The sequence below is a fragment of the Mesocricetus auratus genome, unplaced genomic scaffold (genome assembly GCF_017639785.1).
Source record: "Mesocricetus auratus isolate SY011 unplaced genomic scaffold, BCM_Maur_2.0 Super-Scaffold_4256, whole genome shotgun sequence".
Classification (NCBI taxonomy): Eukaryota; Metazoa; Chordata; class Mammalia; order Rodentia; family Cricetidae; genus Mesocricetus; species Mesocricetus auratus.
The window spans coordinates 96,618,177-96,640,699 of NW_024429182.1; the positions used below are offsets into that span (position 1 = coordinate 96,618,177).

The 22,523-nt window shown below is 44.6% G+C and overlaps 1 protein-coding gene across 4 annotated transcripts in view; it reads right to left on the reverse strand.

Annotated features, from left to right (window-relative positions):
* Clpb (caseinolytic mitochondrial matrix peptidase chaperone subunit B) overlaps positions 1 to 22,523 on the reverse strand; it is a 118,199-nt gene that overhangs the window by 60,992 nt on the left and 34,684 nt on the right. For 2 of the 4 annotated variants that reach the window (XM_040757716.1, XM_040757722.1), the window contains exons 4-5: positions 15,192 to 15,295; positions 10,291 to 10,380 (exon numbers count right to left, since the gene is read on the reverse strand). In XM_040757716.1, the coding sequence (XP_040613650.1) occupies positions 10,291 to 10,380; positions 15,192 to 15,295 (194 nt within the window). The remainder of the gene's footprint in view (positions 1 to 10,290; positions 10,381 to 15,191; positions 15,296 to 22,523) is intronic. The other 2 variants (XM_005074025.4, XM_040757725.1) reach the window with 1 other exon arrangement.

Genomic DNA, 22,523 nt, shown 5'->3' on the forward strand with positions numbered 1-22,523 from the left:
TACTCCTGCCTCTTCCATGAGCTGGGATTCAGGTGTGAGCCACTATGCCCAGCTGTATCTGCTTTTTGCTTTTTTTTTCATGTACCTTAAGACTGGTCCTTTTGTTTCAGCTGCTTGAGTGCCTGGCTCTTCAATATTTTAATTCACCTACGTACTTCTAAACATTAAGTAGTACATACACTGTGTGCCTGGCCATCTGGGCTGCGCAAAAGAAGGTAAAACAGTCTGGTTTGTTTCTTTCATGAATGTTGACTGACATCTAGGATTCATTTTGGGTACATGAAATGAATCATTATGGTCTCTGACCTAAGCTGACTGAAGAGGCAGATGATAAACAGATGTGTAGAGTGTTGTTGCAGATAAAGCCTATGTTGGGGTACAATGGGATGACCCAGAAAGTCAGGAGACAGTTGAACTCAGCTTGAACACAAAGAGAAGGTTCCTAGAATATTTGGCAACTCAAAGGATAAGGAGTCCGGCTAATAAAGAAGGGGGGATGAGATGACAGGGACAGGGAGGGGATGGGGTGACAGGGACAGGGATGGGGGATGACAGGGACAGGGATGGGGGTGGGACAAGAGGTTGTTCTGTGCAGAAACTCACACATCTCCACTGCTTACAATTCAGTAACTTTATTTTTATTTTATTTTATTTTTTTTTACGAGACAGGGTTTCTCTGTATTGTTATGGAGGCTGTCAGTCCAGCCCGGCCTCGAACTCACAGAGATCCGCCTGCCTCTGCCTCCCGAGTGCTGGGATTAAAGTCGTGTGCCACCACCGACCGGCTTACAATTCAGTAACTTAAAGATTAAAATTTGATTTACAAAAGCAAGTAAAAATTGAAACTAAGAAGAGTACAAAAAAGAAAAAGGAACTAGCATCTCAACAACCTGAGAAGGAGCACTTAGCATTTTGGTCTAGCTCTTCAGGGATTGCATATTGTGCCTTGGTGTGCATTCCCTACAAAGTCAGAACTTGTTGTATCTGCAATTTGCCTTTTTGTTTTGGTGGCGCTGAGTGTTGAACATAGCCTTGCACATGACACAGTGCTACCACTAAGCCCTATCCCAGCTTCTGCGATCTCATTTTTTACCCTTAATAACTATGTATAAACATTTTTTTTTCTGAAAGCTAAGGACAGACCTTTCATGTGAACAGAACCTGCAAACCCTCAGGCTTACTTTAGTCCTACTATTCATGTTCCCTGCCTTTTCGCTCTCCCATTTTATTAAAATAAAACCTGAGACTGTTCCCATTTTCAAACCTCCAGGTTGATGGATATACACATATCACACTGGTTCCAGCTTATGCTGCTATCCAGACACTTTTTGACCAGCTAACAAACTAGAAGGTTCCACTACTCTGGGGCATCCCCTGGGAAGCAAGGTCCCAACAGAGCAGTTTCTAGCCTGCTTGGGTGATGAGGTTTCTGTTTCCCTCATGTGGAAACTTCCCTGGAACCCAAGTTTCTCTAGTGCTCTCTCCTGAGCTCAGTTTGTTGAGGGAGAGTCTAGGATCTAGGAGTGCCTCCCTGTTGTCAGTTTTCTCTGATCCCCTGACACTAACCCTGTAAAGGACAGATTCCTCTTGCCTAGATGGCAGACCAGACAATCATTCCTAAGCCACTCTTTCCCAGTGTTTTCAGAGTGAAGTGAGAATGTGTGCGCCTCTTGTAATACTGAAGACACCATCTAAATAGAGTTCTAAAAGCTAGCAGGCTGTCTAGTAGTCACAATCCACCCCATTTTTAAGACAAGAGTGTGGACGTTCAGCTCAACTGGCTAGTTAATGGTGTGTGAGGAGCTCAGAGGCTGAGGTGGAAGGACTGCTTGAGTCTGGTAGTTACTCAGCATTGGTGAGAACAGAACCAGGGTGAGTGTTCCTTCTTCCCTCCTTGTGCCAAGGAAAGAATCTAGCACAGACAGAGAAGCAAGGCCAGATGTTGCACCAGCCTTAGTCCCTCGCATTCTCTCCTTTTTTTGTTCTGGCAACACTGTAAGACATTCGATGGAACCTGGCCTCACCAAATGATAGCATGGACATGTGTAGCCAGCACCCTAACTGGCTAGTTTGGGTGGAAGTACTTCAAACCTTTGGCCAAAATGAAGATGGTGGAGCTTGGAGCTGGAGATCAGACCACACTGCTGATCCCTGTAGTATTACGTGACCTTCTCTGGGGCATCAAGAACTGTAAGTAAGAAAGTTTCTGGGCAGCCAAGGTTAGATCAGGCTCTGGCACCTGAGGGGGGCAGGCATTATCTGGATTAGCCTAGCCTCTGGGCACATGAGGGGGGTGTCTAGATTAGCCTGGCCTACGGGCACATCTAAGGGATTTTCTAGGTTAGCCTGGCCTATGAGCACACCTGAGGGATTATCTAGGCTAGCATGGTCTCTGGGCACATTTGAGGGTGGTATCTAGGTTAGCCTGGCCTCTGGGCACATTTGAGGGGTTGCCTATATTAGCATAGCCAGCCTCTGGCTGTGTGTAATGCTATCTATGCCATTTAGGAGCTCAGTAAGAGTGACCAATCCTTAGTCACAAATCACAATGGTTACTCACTCTTACTGGGGATCTTGTGTCTAGCCCATTGCAGATTAGGAGAAGGAAATAAGGCTGGGGAGGACACTTCAGAGTCAAGCAGATTGATCACAATCAGATGCTGACCAGGCAGGGAGGGAAAAGAACAGGACAATGAAAAGCTGAAAAAGGATTCCAAGCACAGCACCTCAAAAGGCCCTAAGGGCATCTCTGAACTGCCACACAGGACATTAGCTGCTGGATATAATGATAAACCTGAAGAAAAGTGATAGTTGGCTCAAGAAAGCAAGAAGGGTGTAATCCATTTTACAAAGAAAACCCATCATTCATTCAACAAACAAGTGTAATGAGCACCGTGCATGGTGGTAGCTTCTGGTGATGCAATAATAAATGAATAGGGCAATTCCGGATGTTACCAATTAACTGTCTAATCTGCGAATCAAACCAATAATGTTTTTCACAAGTGTGATGACAAGGCTATGCATACGGTGTGCTTACCACAAAAAGCAGGTGACTTGAAAGAACACAGAGGAGGCTACTTCAGGAAAATGTCAGCAGAGGACCAGTATCACAGCACTGTTTCTGAACTGTCCTGCTCACCTGGGGCTCACCTCTCACTATTGCCTTCCTAATGCTCCTTCTTATCTGGAACTTCTGATAATGCAATTTCAGCTGCAACCCCACCCATCCTTTAACTGTCACTTTGCTGGTTGATTCCTTTCTAGGTCTCTAACAAAGGGTCACTCTGTCAGGTGGTCCTGCCCGAGTTGAGGGAGGTATTGCTCCTGAGGGCTTCTCTAGCATCTCCTCCCTCTCCCAAAGACATTCCACAGGAACCACCTGCTTTAGTGTCTGTCTCCCTACTGGCTGCAGGACAGGCAGTGTCACTACTTTCTATACTCTGGGCAGCACAGCACAGCCAGATCATAAATGTCTGACAAATGCTTGTTGAATCAGCAAGTAGATATAAACTGAGTGCCTCTTTAATGAAAATCAAAAACCTAAAATACTCTGAAATCCAAGCTCTTTTTATTCCAAAACCCTTTTCAGTTCTGACATCGTTCTGATTTTGGTTGGGCCTGGTGCAGAAGGGTTACAATTTTGAAGCTATTCCAAACTACACACCAAGACCTTGTCTCAAAAAAAGTTCCTGATTTTGGAGTTCATACTTTTGGATTAGGGGTAGCCAACCAATAAAACCTATATACTCCCAAATCTGAAATCAAACTCCCAAATCTGAAATTCTTCTGGTGTCAAGCATTTTGGATAATATAAATTCTACATCTTACACAAATAAGGTCTGGATATTTCTGTTCATGGAAAACAATAACATCTACAAACAAATGCTTAGTGAAGGCAGCAGAGAATGGCAGGCAACTGAGTAAGCTCTGGAGCAGGACCACTTGTGCCTGAATCCTGAACTTATCGCACAGGGTCACAGTTTGACCTCTCTGTGCCAAATTCCTGTCTGTAAGTGGAGAGAAGGCCAGGAGGCTCTTGGTGGGCTTCTCTAGGTGTGCTAATACAGCGTCTGGTCTCAGTGTCAACCACTATCCTTTTATCTAGTCTCTCAGAAAGGCACGGGGGAAGGACATGCAGGTGTGAGGTAAAAACTGCCTGTTCTGCTTAGATTTCTTCAATGCTGCTACTGCTTCAGAATTGCTCTAAGTTTATGCTCCCATTTCACAGAAGGCAAGCAGGAGCCTTCCAGTTCAGTAGGGCCATTCTGTGCTTGGCATGAAGCTTTCTCTACACTGCCCAGTGTTAGCGTGTTAGCAGCCTGTGGTCTCCATAGGCTTGGATTTGAATACTAGGTCCCTAGCTGGTAGAACAAGTTTTGGAAGGATTAGGAGGTGTGGCCTTTTGGAAGAAGGGGCACCACTGAGGGTGGGCTCTGAGGTTTCAAAAGCCTATGCCTGGCCCAGTCTCTTTATCTTTGCCTCCATCTTGCAGGTAAAATGTAAGCTCTCAGCTACTGCTCCAGTGTCGCACCTACTGGTCTGCTGCTATGCTTCTTGCCCTGGTGTCACACTTCCCTCACACCCTGAAACTGTAAGCAAGCCCCAATTAAAGGGTGCTTTGTTTGCTTTTGCCCTGGTCATGGTGTTTCTTCATAGTAATAGAAAAGTAACTAAAAGTCCTACTGCTAACTGCTAAAAAGGCCCAATCCTGAGATCTCACTCTTGAACCACAGAAGACGGATGGAGGAGAAAGGGGGTGGAGAAAAGCAACAACACCCCCACCCCACGGCCCCAGAGTAAGCAAATTCATCCAAGGGAGCATCCAAGCCTGTCTCACCAGCTGGCCACCAAGGTGGTCTCCTGAGACCCAGCATTTAAGGCTGGCCTCTAGCCAGTGAACCATCTCCTTCTTAACAAAGACATCTTCCCACCTGTCTCCAGCCCGGGAAGGGGGGGGGATGCTCCTCTCCCAGAAACTTCTCCTGCCTTTGTGGGAGGTCCCATACCCCTCTGGCCACAGGAGGAGTGACTGCCACTACTCTGCTCACTTCTGCCCCTACCCCTGCCTGTGAATGCTAGGAAGTCTAAGCCTCAGAGTCCACAGCCAGGGCCCGGGGGTCAGTAGCCTCTGCCTCCCGAGTGCTAAGATTAAAGGTGTGTGCCACCAATGCCTGGCTCAAAAGTACACAATTTTAAAAAAATGTATGTATTTTATGTGCATTGGTGATTTTGCCTGAGTGTATATATGTATAAGGGTGTCAGATCCTCTGGAACTGGAGTCACAGACAGCTGTGAGCTGCCATGTGGGTGCTGGGAACTGAACACAGGTCCTCTGAAAGAGCAGCCAGTGTTCTCAATCACTGAGCCATCTCTCCAGCCTTAAAAACACAAGTATTTATGGCCATGTATTCACAAAAACCCAAAGGTAGAAACAATATAACATCTATCAACTGGTGAACAGATAAACAATATATAATAGAATGCTATTCAGCCATAAAAAGGAATGAAGTAATGGTATTTGCCACAATATGTATGAAACATAACCCTAAGTAAAAGAAGTCAGTCACGAATGACCATATGGCACACAGTTCTACGTATACAGAAATGTCCATTTTAGGCAATCTATAGAGACAAGGTAGATTGTTAGTTGCCTGGGACTAGGCTAGCAAACGGAGAATAATTGATAATGCATATGAGGCTTCTCTATGATGTGATGAAAATGTTCTATAATGGATTGCGGTGATGGCTGTATAACCTTTGTGAATAAGAATAATCACTAAGATATATATTTTACATGGTGAACTTTACCATATGTGAATTAAATTCAATAAATGGTTATATTTAAAAGTATAGGCAAAAAAAAATCTAAGTGGCTGCTAGGTGAAGTGGCACATGGCCAGTAATCTCAGCAAGAGGCAAGAGGCTTGGGAGTTCAAGGCCAGTCTGAGTTCTAGCTCAAAAACAAAAGTGCCTGTAGGAAGCTGGGCATATTACCTGGCATTCAGGAACTAGTCAACAAGTGATAAGTTTGTATGGTGTTCTTTCTTTTTCTGATGCCATCCTGCCTGCTGGAACCATTTCTAGCACTGATGCTGGAAAATGGCAGAAGCTCATTTCATATTCAGTGGAGGGTCACAGGTATGCCACTTCAGTACTGTGGGAAGAAAATAATGGCTTCTATTTATTGAACTCTATGTGTGAGAGAACAGGCCAGGCACTTGACCAACTAGTTTCTTCACAAGAATGCACTAGGCTGCCATTTAATAAATGAAGAAACTAGTCTCAGTTCATGCCGATGGTTTAAAGGGGCACCATCAGGCAATGATTATCTCTACAGCTCAGACACTTGACTTTTTGTGTGTGTGACTATGACTTGCTTCTGGCCTCTTATTCTGAGGTCATAACCTCCCTTCCTCTATGCATTCTAGTAATGTCTAGTTCACACCAAATTGGTTGGCATGTTCTCCTGCATGGGCTTGTGTATTCTTACCCAGTTTCATGCATACATTCTTGAAGGAGGCAAGTGCTCAATAAATAGTTCTTTAGTGAGATGTTAAGCTTGTCTTCCTAAGCAGAACTAGATTCTTGAAGTATGGATATTGTTATCAGCTTTATCCTTTGCAGAATGTATGAGCCCATGGTGGCAGAGGCTGGCTTCAGGTCCAGCCTCCACTTGAAAATGCCTGGCATAGGTAACATGCTCTTTGTTCATGGACTCCTTAGGAACAGGCTCCTTCTTGGCCCCTCACCACCCCTCCCAAGTGTAACAGGAGAACTAGCACAGACAGGCTCAGTAAAGGTGTGACAGCAGACTAAAGGGAAGACTGGGCCAGCAGCCTTCTGACAGGAAGCACAGCTCATCTCTTCTCATCCATGAAAGGAAAAGGAGAGCAGGGAGGCTGGCAAGGAACTTAAGACTGCTTATTGACTCAGCCTGGAGTCCTCCTTAGGCCAGGACTCCTTTATCAGAGAACCAGGTGAGGCTTTTCAGACCCATGTCACATCTTCCCATCATCAAATGTAAGAAGGGGTGAATTCCTGTGAGTCTGTTACAGATATGTATCAAAACCCAAACCCTGCTTCTCACCTTGCCTGACTCCTAGAGTAGAAGGTGCTTGGTGGTCTCTGGACCCCTTTGCTTTGCTCTATAATTACCCTACATACACCCTCTCCTATCCTAACCAAGGCACATCCTTTTAGCTACAGGGATCTTCAGGGACAAGCTGGCAGCAAAAGCAAGAAGCCTGCTTCTTAGCAGCTATGCAACCTGGCTGGCCCAACTTGGTCCCTCAGTGATCCCCGTCTCTGCACCTGCTTGCCTCTCCTCTGCCTTTTCTTCAAGATGTTAAAAACTTGCAATAAAAAACAAATACAAAACGCTGTAATTAATAGCCAATTCCAAGCCAACCAAGCATCTCTACTAATAAACCTCAACACTTGCAAAAAGAACAATAAATTCTGCCCCTCTCTGGTTCCGAGGTGGTCTCTTTTATATACTCTGTGTTGTGTGTATGCATGTGGGTAAGCGTGTCTACATATATATTTATTTTCCTTTATTTCCCATCCAGGGAGGGGCAGAATAATGAACTGCGTGCGTCAGAGAAGATGAATCTGAGATACTAGGGAGCAGTGCAGTAAAAAGATTAAAGTGTTATTATTGTTGGTTTTTTTTCCCCCATGGTCCATTGTGACAGCTCGACCGTCATCTGTAAAAAATGTCTCAGCGAGAGATAATCATCGGAAACTCAATAAAGCGTCAGGGGGAGCCTCAGCCCCCATCAATCACTGGGTGCCTGGAAAATTTCAGCCCTCTGTCTCCCTTCCTGCTATCCATATAAATGTCTCTAATATATTTTGTGTGGTGTGTGGGACCCAACCCTGATTTGGAACTTTTGATGAAAAAATATTTATACACAAAATATGTAAATCAGTTAAAAATCACAAGACTAGCTCTTTGCCACCCCATCATACTTTTTTCTTATTTTTATAAATGCACTGAATTTATTCTTTTTAATAAAACATGTCAACTACTCTCTCTCTTTCCTAAGAGAGAAAAACATATTATCTATGTAGGTTTGGAGGGTGAAAAGTATAGAAACAATTAACCTAACTGGCTAATATATTTCATCTTGAAGTTGGCCAAAATGCCCGACGGAGTGACAGACCTCTGTCACCCTGCTGACTCTGTGGCAGTGCTGAGAAATGGCATACAGAACTACTAGTCCTGGAGGGGCAATGAGACTCTTGAGTGGACCTGGACAAGGATGAAGAAGAGTCAGGGCATTAATAAAAACAACTTGCCTAAGAGATTTTAGTGGGCTGGTTTCCCAAGCCTCTAGAGAAGCCAGAGGTCTTGGCACACTCAGTGAGAGGCACGTGCAGTCTGGTATGGTCTCTGAGCTCAATACAAGGGAAGGAAACACCTTTGTTGGCATCACTGTGTATGTCCGCATGTTGGCACACATATTTAGCCTCAGAGGCCAGAAGAACAAGGCTAGAGTTGCAGACAGTTATCCACTTGATGTGAGTGGTGGGAACCAAATTCTAGTTCTCTGAAGGAGCTGCAAGAGATCTTAATTGCTGGGGATTCTCTTCAGTCCTTGGACATCACTGTTTTTGCTTTAGTCTCCTTTAGTGAGCACATGATGTTGAACACAAGACCAATAAATGTTACCTGCTGCTGCCTGAACTACTGACATGGTGTGGCTTCATTCTCCCCATCTCTACCCCTGAAGCAGTCAGTCCCTACAGCCCCTCTCCTTTAGACTTTGGATGAGCCTCTCGTTTGATAATAAAATCCTGGTTTCTTGATCTGGCCCCGTCTACTAATGCTATGTTGCTATTGCTCACTGCTCCCTGAAAGGGGATCATCTGCTGCACGGACGGTGTGCCCGAACACGTTCATTCTCCAGCCAGAAACAGGGCTTCTCTACTTCACACCTTTGAGAGTTCTGGACATGGCACATCCCTGCTGCCCTCACACCTATCCGTACTCACTTCTCTGTCATCTGGCAGCTGCCTCAAATCTTCCTAGACTTTGAGAATCAAGGCTGATTTTATTTCCTTGACTGCTTCAGCCCAACATTCTTTGCTCTGAGTTCTGCTGTGATCTCTACTTGTGACTGAACCCTGGGAAATGTGGTCTTGATTGTATCAATCTTTATTATTATCAGCTGCTGTTCTTAGCACATTATACTTGCATGGTATTTTTTTTGCTTTCATAAGTATGTCAACTGATTTCTGTCCCCCCCACCCCCCCGGGGTTGGGAGCACAGGGTCTGACAATGTAGCTCAGGCTGGCCTTAAACTTTCATTCTTTCTGCCTCAGCCTCCTGCGTGCTGGGATTATTATAGGCATCCAACCAGCAATCAAATGATTATTATAACAAACAGGTGATGGGAGAACTATTCTCTGTAGAGGAGAAAACCAGCACAGAAAACAGGATGAACTGCCCAGGGTCACATCATTAAATAGGGTTTCTCTGTATTGTTTTGGGGGCTGTCCTGGAACTCACTCTGTAGGCCAGGCTGGACTCGAACTCACAGAGATTCGCCTGGCTCTGCCTCCCGAGTGCTGGGATTAAAGGTGTGGGCCACCTACCCCCGGCTGACAATCTATTTCTTAGACTCAAATTAATATTTGGCTCTTTAAAGACAATGGGTCAAAGACCCTATAGCTTCCTATGGACACAATGCGACTAACAATCTTGATGAGGCACAAGCAGAGGTTTTCATTAGTGGAATTCCTCCTCCATTCCAGGCTTAGGAAAGGGATAAATATATTACTTCTAGCTCTCATATTCACTTTTATTTTACAAATTGGGAAGGAGAGCTTCTGAGAAGTCTATGGAACTGCTCCAGGTATCACAACTACTAAGTGGTCTACAAACCCACCATGGCATAAGCACATCTATGAATGAAGACAAGAGTGGTAATCTAAAGTCTCTTCTCTAGGGACAACAAAGCCAAGATGTGTTCTTAAGGCAATCTAAGCATTAGACTACAAGTAACACCCATAATCTAGGTTAGGCGATTCATGGGCAGGGGAGGGAGACTGGAACATATGCAGAGTCAAGTCTCTGGGGGTAAGACCAAGTTCTCCCCTGGGAGCCGCTGTATTCCCATTAGTCTGGATTCTCTGGGGTAGTGTTTCTCTGTTATGCCAGAGTAGGCTTGGGCACATGGTGCTTAACTTATACACTGGGTGCTTACGGAATGAATGTTGGTGAGACCACACCTAGCATGGTCTGGGAATGAGAACTATTACAGTATAGAGAGCAGTTCCATTACCGCCAGTGGGGACTCCTAGCCATCTCTTGAACTCCAGGACACTTGTCCACTGGTTTGTGATGCGCCAGCTTGCACAGTCTTGTCCCCCATCTGAAGGCAAGAGATGGGGAGGTCAGCTGGAGCAGGCCAGGACCTGTCACCCCCATGGGAAGGCGTTCTTGGGTGGGAGAGCTTGGCTCTGAGAGGGCCAGTCTGACAAGCCTTTACCCTAGAAGAGCCCTATGCCAACCCAGCTCTTCAGGACTCATCTTTATTCAGCTGTCACTTGGAGCTCAGAAGAGAACCTGACTTATAGCCTGTTCTGGCCACGTTTCTACCATGTTTTATTGTTTTAATTGTACATATGAGAGGCACTTGGAGTGCTTGCTTGCATTTCTGACAGCACCAGACACTGGATGTTTATAACCATTACTTATAAGCAGCCCGCGGCATCCACGGCTGGGAGACTTGTTTACTGTTACCACCAATTTAATGTCACCTCCACCTGAGGATCAGAGCCCCACTGCCCAGCCACAAGTGGAAGTCTCCGAGAGTAAGCAGGTAGGCTGAAGCTCTGAAGGGAATGTGGCCAAGACAGGGAACAGCTGGCAGGGAACAGCTATAAACCCACCTGCCTGTCATATCTGCCCCATCTGTGTCCCTTTCTTAGAATGTATTTCCTTCCCGCTTCCTCTTAACCCTGAAGCAGCTCAAATCCTCCTTCTTCTGAGCTTATTACTTGCTCTATGTGTAGCTGAGCATTCAGAATCATAGAAATCATACAGTTACTGAGACCGTTGATCTCCTAAGAAAGCCTTGGTGGGCAGACATCCAGCCTGTTTGTGCTCCTTAGTATATTGCTCACTACTTCCTAATCAGCTGACCTGACTTATACTGAGCCCAAACCTACCTTCATAGAGGGAATTCACTGCCACTGACTTTTACATAATAAGGTTATTGTTTGGGTACTGTTATCCCTGTATCATAGAAAAGTCTGAAGTCAAGGACTTTATGTCACTTGCCAAGATTACACAGTCAGTGACAGGGCTTGGGTGAACCATGGTTTCCTGGCAGTATCCCCTGAGCTTTTTTCTGGACATTATTATGACTCTGAAGACACCACTCTGAGGCCTGCAGAGAATAGCAACAATAGCCAGGCCAAGGATATTTCCACACCAAACACTCCTGGTCAGCTGTGCTAGCAAGCCCAACATCTTCCCAAAACACCAACCTTGATATGAGGACATGAGTCTGCAATGTACCTGGCTAAGCAGGCTTCCTCAAGGAGCCATGCTGGCATATAAGGCAGGGGAGAGGCTACAGGGCCTCAGTGAAGACAGCAAAGACCATTCGCCCCTCCTCAGGCAGTGTGTGTTTTGGGCAAGCAGTGTAGACACAAAGTGTCCCCTGTCTTTTGGTTTCCTTGCTGGATGGTTCTTCTCAGCCAACCTGACAATCTCCAACTCACCCTTAAGACTCAATTCAGAGTCACTCACCCAATGACATGTCCAAGACACAGTCGGATCTTAGAAGAAAGTCATCAGTTTCTCATTCTGTGCAGCTTACATTCTTCATAAAACTAGCTACCTTTGCCTTTACTAGTCCACAGTGTAACTCCTTGCTGAGGTCCATCTTACTTGGCTAAGAGCACTGCCGAGGGGCCAGACCATGTATATCCATTTAGATATTCCCAGCATCTGGCAGAGGGCCCAACATGCAGTAAAAGCAAGCTAAATTATAAATAAATGGAATTAATAAGCAATTATAACTGAAGAGAACTTTGCAATTCACACATCACATTATTTTATATCTTGATCAACACAGCGATACTGACAGGCAGACAAAGGGCATACTACTGGGGTTAGGGAAACTGAACCAAGGTTACAAATTATAATCCACCATCTTCCCTCAGTACCAAGGATAGGTTGAGACCAACAGAAATAACAATTATAAAATATAGTGAACTTTGGTCCTGACTCTGCTCTGACAGCAAGGACCGTCTAGCTGCCTTAAGTCTGTGGCTTTTCTGTGATACTGAGACTCATTCTTTTAAGTTCTTTCTTGCACATCTTCTCTCTCTCCTCCCTCCCTCCCTCCCCAGCGCGCGCGCCAAGTCAATGAAAAGAAAAATGAATCGCAGGGATCTTACACTTGTATCTCACCAATGAAGATGACCCAGAGCTGGGCAGTGCCTGGCTCACAGCAGGCAGGCAAATGACAACTAACAGAAGGATGAAAAGACAAGGAGCCTTTGAATAGAGAAAGGTGTGAAAACATGGTGAAGAAGATAATAAAGGATTCTGGGGTATCCAACCTTTTGATACTAGAATCTGGCATGTGGTCTAAAACATGTTGGGCCACCCTCATAATTAGCCTGGCAGCTGGAGAAGAGCCCTGAGATGACATACACGAACTGTCATCATTCTAGTCTTAGCCAGAAAACAGAGAACACAGCACATCTAAACAGACATACCTTGGAGAATAAACTGTGACAAAGGCAGTCAATGAAGGAGAGGGGATCTTATAAGCTAACAGTGCTGAGTTTATTAAAGATTCCTGACAAAATTCTAGAATTTAAAACAAAACAAAAACCCAAGAAACAGTGCTGAGGACTGAACTCACACCTTCATGCCTACTAGCAAGTTCCCTACAACTAAGCAGTATCTCCAGCCATAGGATGTATTTGTTTGTTAGTTTGTTTGACACAGGGTTTCTCTGTGTAGCCCTGGCTGTCCTGGAGTTCACTATGTAGACCAGGTGGGCCTCAAACTAAAAAAATCCAACTGCTTCTGTTCCCCAAGTGCTGGGACTAAAGATGTGTACCACCATGCCTGGCCCTGGGATGATTACTGAGCACCTAGAGGTTCCCTGAAAACAGTCCTTAATGTATAGGAGTAAGCAAAGGTCATTAGGATAAGGAAGGAAAATGGATGTAGGACACATTTTTTATTTTAACCACAAATGGTAGGAAAAAATTTCTCAATTTGTAGACAAAATAAAGAAATAGAGGATGGAAAAAGAAGAGACTTATTGATGACAGTTGTGGGCATTGGCAATCCATTGAAACTGCCTTGCCACACGCTGGAGGACTCAATCATCAATGGCCTCAGGATCATGATGGTAGGGAGTATGTCTGCCTAGAAAAGTGCTAGCACACAGAAGTTTTGAATAAATACTGAATCAACAAAAGCCTACTGTAACTGCAGGTTATACAAAATGAGCAGCCTTTCCTAATAGTCTGTCTACTCACCTATCTGTCTACCTGCAATGAAGGTTGGTTGGCATTACAGTTAAAAGAACTCAGGGAGACTGGTCAAAGGGATAAATGAACAAAGTCTGTTTGTGCACCATCATGGTTGCTTCAATACTGAAGAGTCAGTTTGCGTAGTCACACCAAAGACCAAGTGGTCCATAAAGTTGAAATTTACACAATTTGGTCATTAACCAGGAAAACAAAACAACTGTTGACCACTAGTGTATTGATCTAGAATGAATTTGAACATAACCTACATAGAAACATTAGAACACAAAGTCACCAGGCTGAGAGCAAAAGCTGGACTGTGATTCTGCGAAATCTGCTAAAATTCTCAGAGCATTCAAAGAATCCCCACTCCCTCTTGGCCCCACCATCTGACAAAGTCTGCTTTCTGGTGAGAGCACCCAAACAGCTGGTACACTCAAGGAGAAAGCTGTGTTTAAGTGACAAGAGATAGTCCATCAGCTGAGTCCATTTTAAGCAGCAAATATATGGCAAGTTAGGTACTCCTGAACTTCTCTTCTGTTTGAAGTATAAAGGGAACACTCTTTCAGCTCAGGAGAACTCACAGAGGCACAGGTCATGGCCTACAGAAGGAACTGTCAGCTGGGAAGGAGAGAAAAGACATATGGGCAGGCACAAGTTTAAATAACCACAGAAGAGGCCAAGACTGAAGGAGCATTCAGGAGAGCATCTGAGGGCAGGGTAACTTCACACTCCACATGGACACAGTGCCCTGATGCTCTTGGAGACACTCCCCTCATGCCACTGATCTAAGAAGCTTTCTCCTGGGGCAGCAACAAAACCTCTGCACTGGGCCGCCATCAGGCTCACTTCCCTCATTCAGAGGGCTGTGTGTAGAGTCTATGCCGAATCTCCTCCAGGATTCAAGTGCTGACTTTTAAGGCAATCAACAAAAAACTAGTACCGACTATAGCAGCCACTGCTAAGTTGTCCTGTCACCAAATCTCAGAGGACTAGCAGTCTGTCTGGGTGATGACTGACAATGGGCAGGAGGTAGGCACAGTTTACACAGACAAAAGCTCAGGTAGAAAACATACATTTGTCTGCGGCCAATGCAACCTACATTCTTCTCAAGTTCATTTCTGAAGAACTACTAACCAGAGGCAACACAGACTGATTTGACCAGGTTCTCTCCAACAGACAGGTGCCACAATACCTCTTCTGTAGTCCAATAATCACCCACATATCCACAAGGTATTAACAACAAGCCCATTTTTACAGCACACAGATCTGTTCCTTGCCCTAGGTCACAGCAAAGCAAAGGGCCAGTCCTAGAGATCAGACCACACACTGACAAAGCAATATTAACAGTTGTACTTTGAGATCTCTATGGCTAAGGGGACCAAGGCAGTAGGTTCTAGTATTGGGGCAGGTAGGAAGTGAAAGGGGCAAGCCCACATTTCACTGAAATCTGTTCACTGCTTGCTCCTCAGGTTCCCAGTCTCAGGAGACCAGGTGAAATTAGGCCATGAACTCAGGCTCCAATTGCTCTTTCCCCAACACCTTTAAAGAGGTGAAAGGAACTATGAAAGGCATCTCTTCTAAGTCCTTTGGGATACCCTTGAGTAGCTGCTGACACTGAGCAAAGCTTATGGAGGCCACAAATGGAGACACCCAGATCAGCGGGGTAGCCCAACCTTACCTTCCAGAGAATGGATTCCCTGTTCTTTAGCAGTCTTGTAGACACTGCTGAAGTCATCCCCAAGGTTTGGGTCAGCCCCAGCAGCAAGCAGGACCTGCACCACACTGGAAGCAATTAGAAAAGTAGATCACAGGTCTGTTTTTCACAGCTATAAGACAAACAATTCATTCAAAAATGACTTATTAAATGCCCACTACATTCTAGTCACTGGTCTATGGGCTAGACTCCACGTGACATGGAACTTACAGTCTCCTGGGAAGGAAACAAGCATACAATTACAGCAAAGAAAAGTAATATAAATAGACATGAATGTTGAAATTAGGGTAGGGGGTGAGGACAGGAATGACAGGGGGGGTGTGAAGGCTGAAAGAGTCAATACATATTTATACAAAATTGCCTAAGAACAATTTTAACTAATAAAGGCACCCAGGAGTAAACCTTCTGAAGGAGGGGAAACATTACACAGTAAAGTGTGACACGGGTTGGGACGGGAAGACAATGTGCACTAAGAAGGCAACAGGACAGCACACTACAAGAAAGCTCAGGGCTTTATGCGAAGGAGGTTTCAACGAGAGGAAGGACAGCGGGACACAGTAAGGAAAGCAACACGATCACATACGCTCTCTCCTACACATCCACACGGGCACGCGCCCACGCACGTATAAATTCTGACAATACTAAGTATCCCCTTAGGTCTACCTCCTTAATCCAAATTCGAAGAACAACCATTAAAGGAATTTGGCATTTTTTTTTTCAAACCTTTGCAATTAGAGATATCACTCCAGGAGCTGTAAGAACAGGAGTGTAAGAACAGGTCGGGAGGAGTATAACAGTTGGCAGAGATTACACAAGGGTATGGGGCACAGTGCTTGAACCAGTTACAGTGTATGCTAGCTCCCCTTCTTTCTTCTAGTATGTAATGATCCTTCTAATCCCCATCCCCCAAAAGGGTTTCATAAAGAGGAAACATGTCTCAGAATACAGAATATTTGACTTTTTTTTATTTAGGAAACACATATATAATTTACAGTAACTGGGTCATACATAAACTCTAAATGCACATACCCCCTTTTTATGGAGGTCAGAAATATAATTTGTCACAGTTGTAGAATAGTCTATCATAAGATTATTCTGTGTTTGTTTTGTTTTAGATTTTTGGGATGGGTCTCTGTCGTCCTGGCTGTCCTGGAACTTGCTATGTACACCAGGCTGGCCTCACCTCACAGGATCCTCCTGTTCTGCTTCTGTAGTGCTGGGATTAAAAGTATGCACCACAACCAGTTATCCCGTCTTCTATCCAATCTTTTACTGTAAAAGAGAATGTCTTTAATATTTTGATAATAAGCAAATTACTAGGAGATACACTTCTAGGAGAAGGCATAAGGAGCTCTTTCTTCTCCCCACTGAGACAAGGACTTGATATGTATGTAGCCTTGGCTATCCGTAAACTGTGACAATCCTCCTGCTTCAGCTTCTTGAGTGCGTCTATTAAAAGCATATGGCACCAAATACTCTAGGATAAGCATTTCAAAGGACTTTGAGAAGTACTATTAAGCTGCGTTTCAGAGGTGGGACTAATTTTATTTTCACTAGCTAAGTATGAGGCACGCAGTAACTCTGTGCCTTACCTCCCTGAAACATGTTTTTTTTTTTTTTCTTCTTTCTTTTTTAGAGCAGATTATGGAGCCAAACTGCTACCCTAACTTTCATTTCTCTGATTCCTAGTCAAGCTGAATTTCTAAAAAATTAGGTGTAATAGTCGTCTGTTCCCTGTTTCATGATTTCCTTATCAGTGTCCTTTGCCAGATCTTCTCTTTGTGAAAGGTAATTTTTTACCTTTTCTGGACTGACCTTCAAAACCATTAACACTTTAAAGGCATAAATGGCAGGTGTGTCAAACAAATCCCTGGGATTATCAGAACTATTAAAAAGCCAGACTTTAGCTTCAGCTTCCTTCTTTTGGTTTTTCAGTATTTGCAGTCAACAGTGCTGTTGGCTTTTCCATGTATCACCTGGTTTGGACATTGTTATTTTCAATAGGCACAACATCTGGCTAAGTAAAATCTGGGACAATCTGGGCATAATTACATGAGTGATGACAATAATGACTTATAACTTGTTATAATTACATAAATATTTTTTCTTTAGAGGAGGACTGTAGAGATGAGGCAGAGTTAGGAAATGGGACAGAGGGTTTTTTTTTAAATTATAGATTGAATGCACACATACTGGTGAGTGAGGACATTATCAGGTAAGTTGCGCTTTTTTTTTTTTAATTTGGTTTTTCGAGACAGAGTTTCTTAGTATTGTTTTGGAGGTGTCCTGGAACTCGCTCTGTAGACGAGGCTGGCCTCAAACTCACAGAGATCCGCCTGCCTCTGCCTCCCAAGTGCTGGGATTAAAAGCGTGCACCACCAATGCCTGGCTCCTGTGTCTTTTACATCATGTATCTTGATCTCATTCATTTCCCCATCCCTCTGCATCTATCCCAAATAAAACAAAATTTAAGAGAAAAAAGAAAACATTTTCAAAAGGTAGAAAATTTAAAAATCTTGTTATGGAAGCTATAGTGTGACATAGTAAGTCATACTATTAACCCCTTTGTCCATATATCTTTACTTGCAAGTGCTCATTGCAAAGGTCATTGGTCTGGTTTGAGCCTCTGGTTTCTACTACACTATCAATGCTGGGGTCTCACTGGGACTCTTGGATGTCCTGTTGTTTTCCTGTGTTGTGGAGATCCTGCAGTAGGTCTGCAGGTCAGGTTTCTTTACGTGCTCCAGCATATCATAGATGGGGTGGATGTTGGGGTGGGCCAAGTCATAACTCTGGTTCTGGGCCTGGGCAGCTGTACGGTTGCCCCTAGATGAGAAATGGGGACAGCTCTCCCATGCTTACAACTTTGGGGCTAGCTCACCCACACCTGACCTAACAGGGATGGCTCTTCTACTTTTATGACCACAGGGCCAGGTCTCCCACTGCCTCAGACATTGATGGGCTTGGGGGGAAAGGCACTCTTGTCAGTCTATGGTGCCAAAAGACAGATGAAGAGTGGGGACATCTCTCCCACACTCACAACTTTAGGGCTGGCTTACCCACATGTCTGCTAACAGGGTTGAGTCAAGGTCTTTTTGAAGCAAAGGCTAGCCTTTGACTTGCTACATAGCCAAGAATTGCTAGAATTGCTCTGTCTACTGCCCCTACCTTCTGAGTACTAAGATTACAAGTATGCAATCCTTGGCTGGGAAAACTAATAGTTGCAGAAACTTCCAAAATTAGGAAATTTCCATTTAAAATTTAAATTTATTTATTTATTTGTATTTGTGTGTACAGCTGTTTGTGCCACAGCACCACATGGAAGCCAGACAACAGTTCTCTACCATGTAGGACCTAAGGATGGAAGGAACACAAGTCACTGGGCTTACAAGCTAAAACCCTTAATCTGAGTAGACAGTATGGCACTTTCTAACATGCATGGAGACCTAGAGTCCAAACGCAGTTCTGTCATTTACAGATGGTGTCTTGGACAAGGCACTTGACCTGGAGCCTCCTTTTCAGAGATAGCAAGACTACGAGGGAAGTAAACAATGGTGCCTACAGGTACATGGGAGCTGCACAGACACGAGTCTGTTCTCGTGGTTGACACAATCATAACAATAACTTGAGTCTGGGCCTGAACTGATCATTCCCAGGATGTATGCTGGCACAGCCCTACACTAAGTAGGCAGTTCTTCTACAGTCTGCACAAGTTGACATGTTTTCAAGTTCAAATGAGAAGGGTTTGTCAATCTAAATTCAAAGGGACATAATTTGGTTAATCCTCAGCTGCTGTGTCCAATCACTATTCAATCACACCCCCTCTCATGGCAGACTGTCCCTCTAGGCAGCTAGTGTCACTAACTGTGCTACCTGGGCCTCTCCAGGTTCATGAGTATTGATTCCATCTGTCCAATTTGCAGGCTGCAGGACGTGTCCAAGCAACCGTGTATGCTGCCCTTGGCCCTGGAGGGCAGACAGTAGTCTGGCAGGATGGGGAAAGGAGAATGGCTGGGAATTGGCCCTGGGGCTGCTAACCCAATCAAAGAAATGGGCAATTCACTTCAAAAATTTGGAGACTAAAGAGGGAAAGCAATCCAAGATAGTGACTCATCTACAACCTTGAGATGATTCCCTTCACTTCTGATAAAACTCAAAAGGCAGCAGCCCCATTGAGGGAAGACAGGCCTGAAGGAAGCGACTGCTCCCTGCCAACCATTGCTCCAAACACCTTGCCAGATGGCTATGAGAATTTCTCTCCAGCAATGGTCACACCTTACAGAGCACCAGGGATGCTGGGAAGTGATTTCTGCTGCTTTTCTGCTACAGGGGAAGCAACTCCCTGGTCCAAGCAAGAGTGGGAGGAAAGGTGGGCACAGGGAGACAGTGGCTCAGTAAGTATGAACAGTAAGGACAAAGGCTGAGAGCCCAGTGGCAGCTAGGGTTCACCAAAGAGTAACCGGGACCTCTCCTCTGTTCTGGTACTGGCATACTAGCTGCCAGGTTGCAGACCTAAGCTCAGTTACCACTGTCTTGAATTTAAGTAGCTACTATCAAACATGAAATGGCCTACACTGGATCTTAATCACTTGCTAAAGGAGGCAGAGGACATCATTCAATTCAACTGAGTTTTCTCTAACCTTTCATCTCTATTCAAAGGAACTACTCAAACGGTCCTTACTGGCCTTGGGCTATCAGCATTTCTCTCAGGCAGCTCAGGATCTGGTCTCTGGTAGTCTATAGACAGATATACCTATCTCAGAGCTAGAGATCATCCCCTACTTCCCTTACTTATTTGAAGAAGCAGAGAATGCCTATAGTATGAGAGGTGTGCTACAGAGCCCTTACTTCCTCATACCGACTCTCAGCTATTAGTCTGAAATATATTTGAACTGACAAGCTATGAATGAGGAAGAGATAAAAAAAAAAAAAAAACCAGGGCAAGGATATGAAGTCACTTTTCAGAAGAAGACACCAGAGAAAAGATTAGGAAGCATACAATAGTTCTCAAGTTCATCTGTTATTAGAGAAATGCAAACCAAAGCAACAATGAGATACTTCTTTAAACTCAATATATTGATAAAAGTTGGAAAGCTGAAAAATACCAAGTGTCAGTGAGGACATGGGAATCTGGGATACTTCATGCACTGCCAGGGTACACACCGGTGCAGCCATGCTGTTCTGGAAACTTCTCTTGTAACACTTCATCAAATTAAAGTGCCTCATCCTGTGTCACATCTGCTCCTGAGTATGTATGTATGAGGAAAAAACTCATACAGGCCTATAAAGGGAAATACAGGGCTGTTCATCTCAGTATTTTGCAGCAGTAGGGGGTTGTCCAGAAGCAAGCATATATCCCTGGGGGATGGAGCTAATGTGGTAGACACATGCTAGGGCATGATGCAATCAGGCTGATGCACACACAGCAACATGGACATGTGACTTTTTAAGGGGGACTGAGTACCCACTTTACTTATAGGTTGAGCTTGGCCATTTGTTGCAAAGGTTATTCCTTATAGGAAGCTTCCTCAACTATAGACTAAGTCTGATCTCCTGGACTGGAGAATCAGGGACACAATATAAACAAACAGTAGACTCCCTGAAGTATATCAAAGGTCAAAGATATCACTTTGCTGGTCCCTGCTACAACTGGCAAGTGCTCTTAGACCTTTGGGTACCAACTGGCATCATCATGAAGTCAGTAATAACTCTGACTTCCAAATTGGGGTTTCATCATCAGGTGGCCCTCATGATTCAGAGTCTCCTACTGACTTTTATTTGCTTTCCCACCAGAATACAGAACAAGAGCCATGTCTCAAAACTTATTTCTCAGCCCTGAACTCAGGGCTGGCACTTAGGTCTTGTGTATATTTACTCTGAAATCTGTAACCATGTGTCATACTAACCAGTGTACTAGCACCTCACAGATTCCGTTTTCTGAATGAGTGCATGAATACACGAACGAGAAAGGAATACACTCATTTTATTGGATGGAGAATGAAGAGAAATTTGGAAGAAAAGTGACTGTTCTGCCTAACTTTCTGAAGGTCTGAAATAAGGGGTAGGAGGTTAGCTGTGAAACCTGCATCTTACTTTTCTAAGTACCAGGCCTTTCCCAGCTTGCGGACAGTTCCTAGACAAAACTGAGGACATGCCTGGGAGAGTGGTTCCCAAGTGGCAGTTCCTGGGACTCAGGGAATTCCCTTTGGAGTCGCAGCTAATTACTTTGTTGATCTGGCAGTAGTTAAATTAGAGGTGGGAGTGCTTGTCGTAAGTTGGCTCATTCTGACCTCAGGGAGCTGTTGCTTTCAGGCCCCAGTGAGGGAGAGCACTTACATTGATCAGGGTTAAGGCTTGCTTTCTGGTTTGAGTGGCTGCAGTGGCTTGAGCTTCCACATTGTTTAGGGGAGAAGCCTGTTGTGTGAGCTGGGGCCAGTGCTGGGCCAGCTGTGTGCAAGATGGCTGCTGAGCAGCTGGAGTTGACGATCCCAGATCCAGGTCAAGCTCCACAGGACACTCCATGTCCTCCTCCTTTTCCCCACGCCACATCAAAAGCACATACAGGGCCACTGTGATGGGTGTCACAGGCAGGAGAGGACAGAGTAACCTATTCTCAACCCAGACCACACCTCAGTGAGCAAGTCAAGAAGTCAATCTGGGAGCTGGGCTGGAAAGTCAAGAGGGGGAACGTTCAGTAGCCTGGTCACAAGGCTGTTCACAAGGCTCGGCAGTCTGACCACAGGCACTGAAGTGTGTTAACCCTAGAGGTCCTGTGTCACTGCATATGAACTGGGAAGGCAAAGGACAGGGAGAGAGAGCAAGCTTTCTTTGAAAGAAAGGTAGCCAATAAGGTACCTGTGGAAAATGTGTTGCAGTTTCTCATAGACAATAAGCATCTGTGTAGTTACTACCAAACCAGGAACCATCCGTTATAAGCAGCAGTGTACTAGGCACCTCACAGAATCACTAGTTTGGATCTTTATGCAACATGCAAAGAAGGGCAGTACTATTTTGTAAAAGAATAAACTGAGGCTTACCAAGAGCCAAATGTATACACTAAATAAGCCAAGATGCAAAAACACAGGTCAGGTTGGGTCTAAACTGAGACACATTCCTTAAGCTTCAGTGGCTCTTGTCAATTGTTGTACTATCTCTGTAGATGAGGCTGGCCTGGAATTCAAAGATTCACCTGCCTCTGCCCCCCAAGTGCTGGTTTTAAAGGTGTGCAACACCACTATCACCCCATTCCTGCCTAGTTGTACTATCTCAGTTACTGATCCCTGCTACGTAACTGAG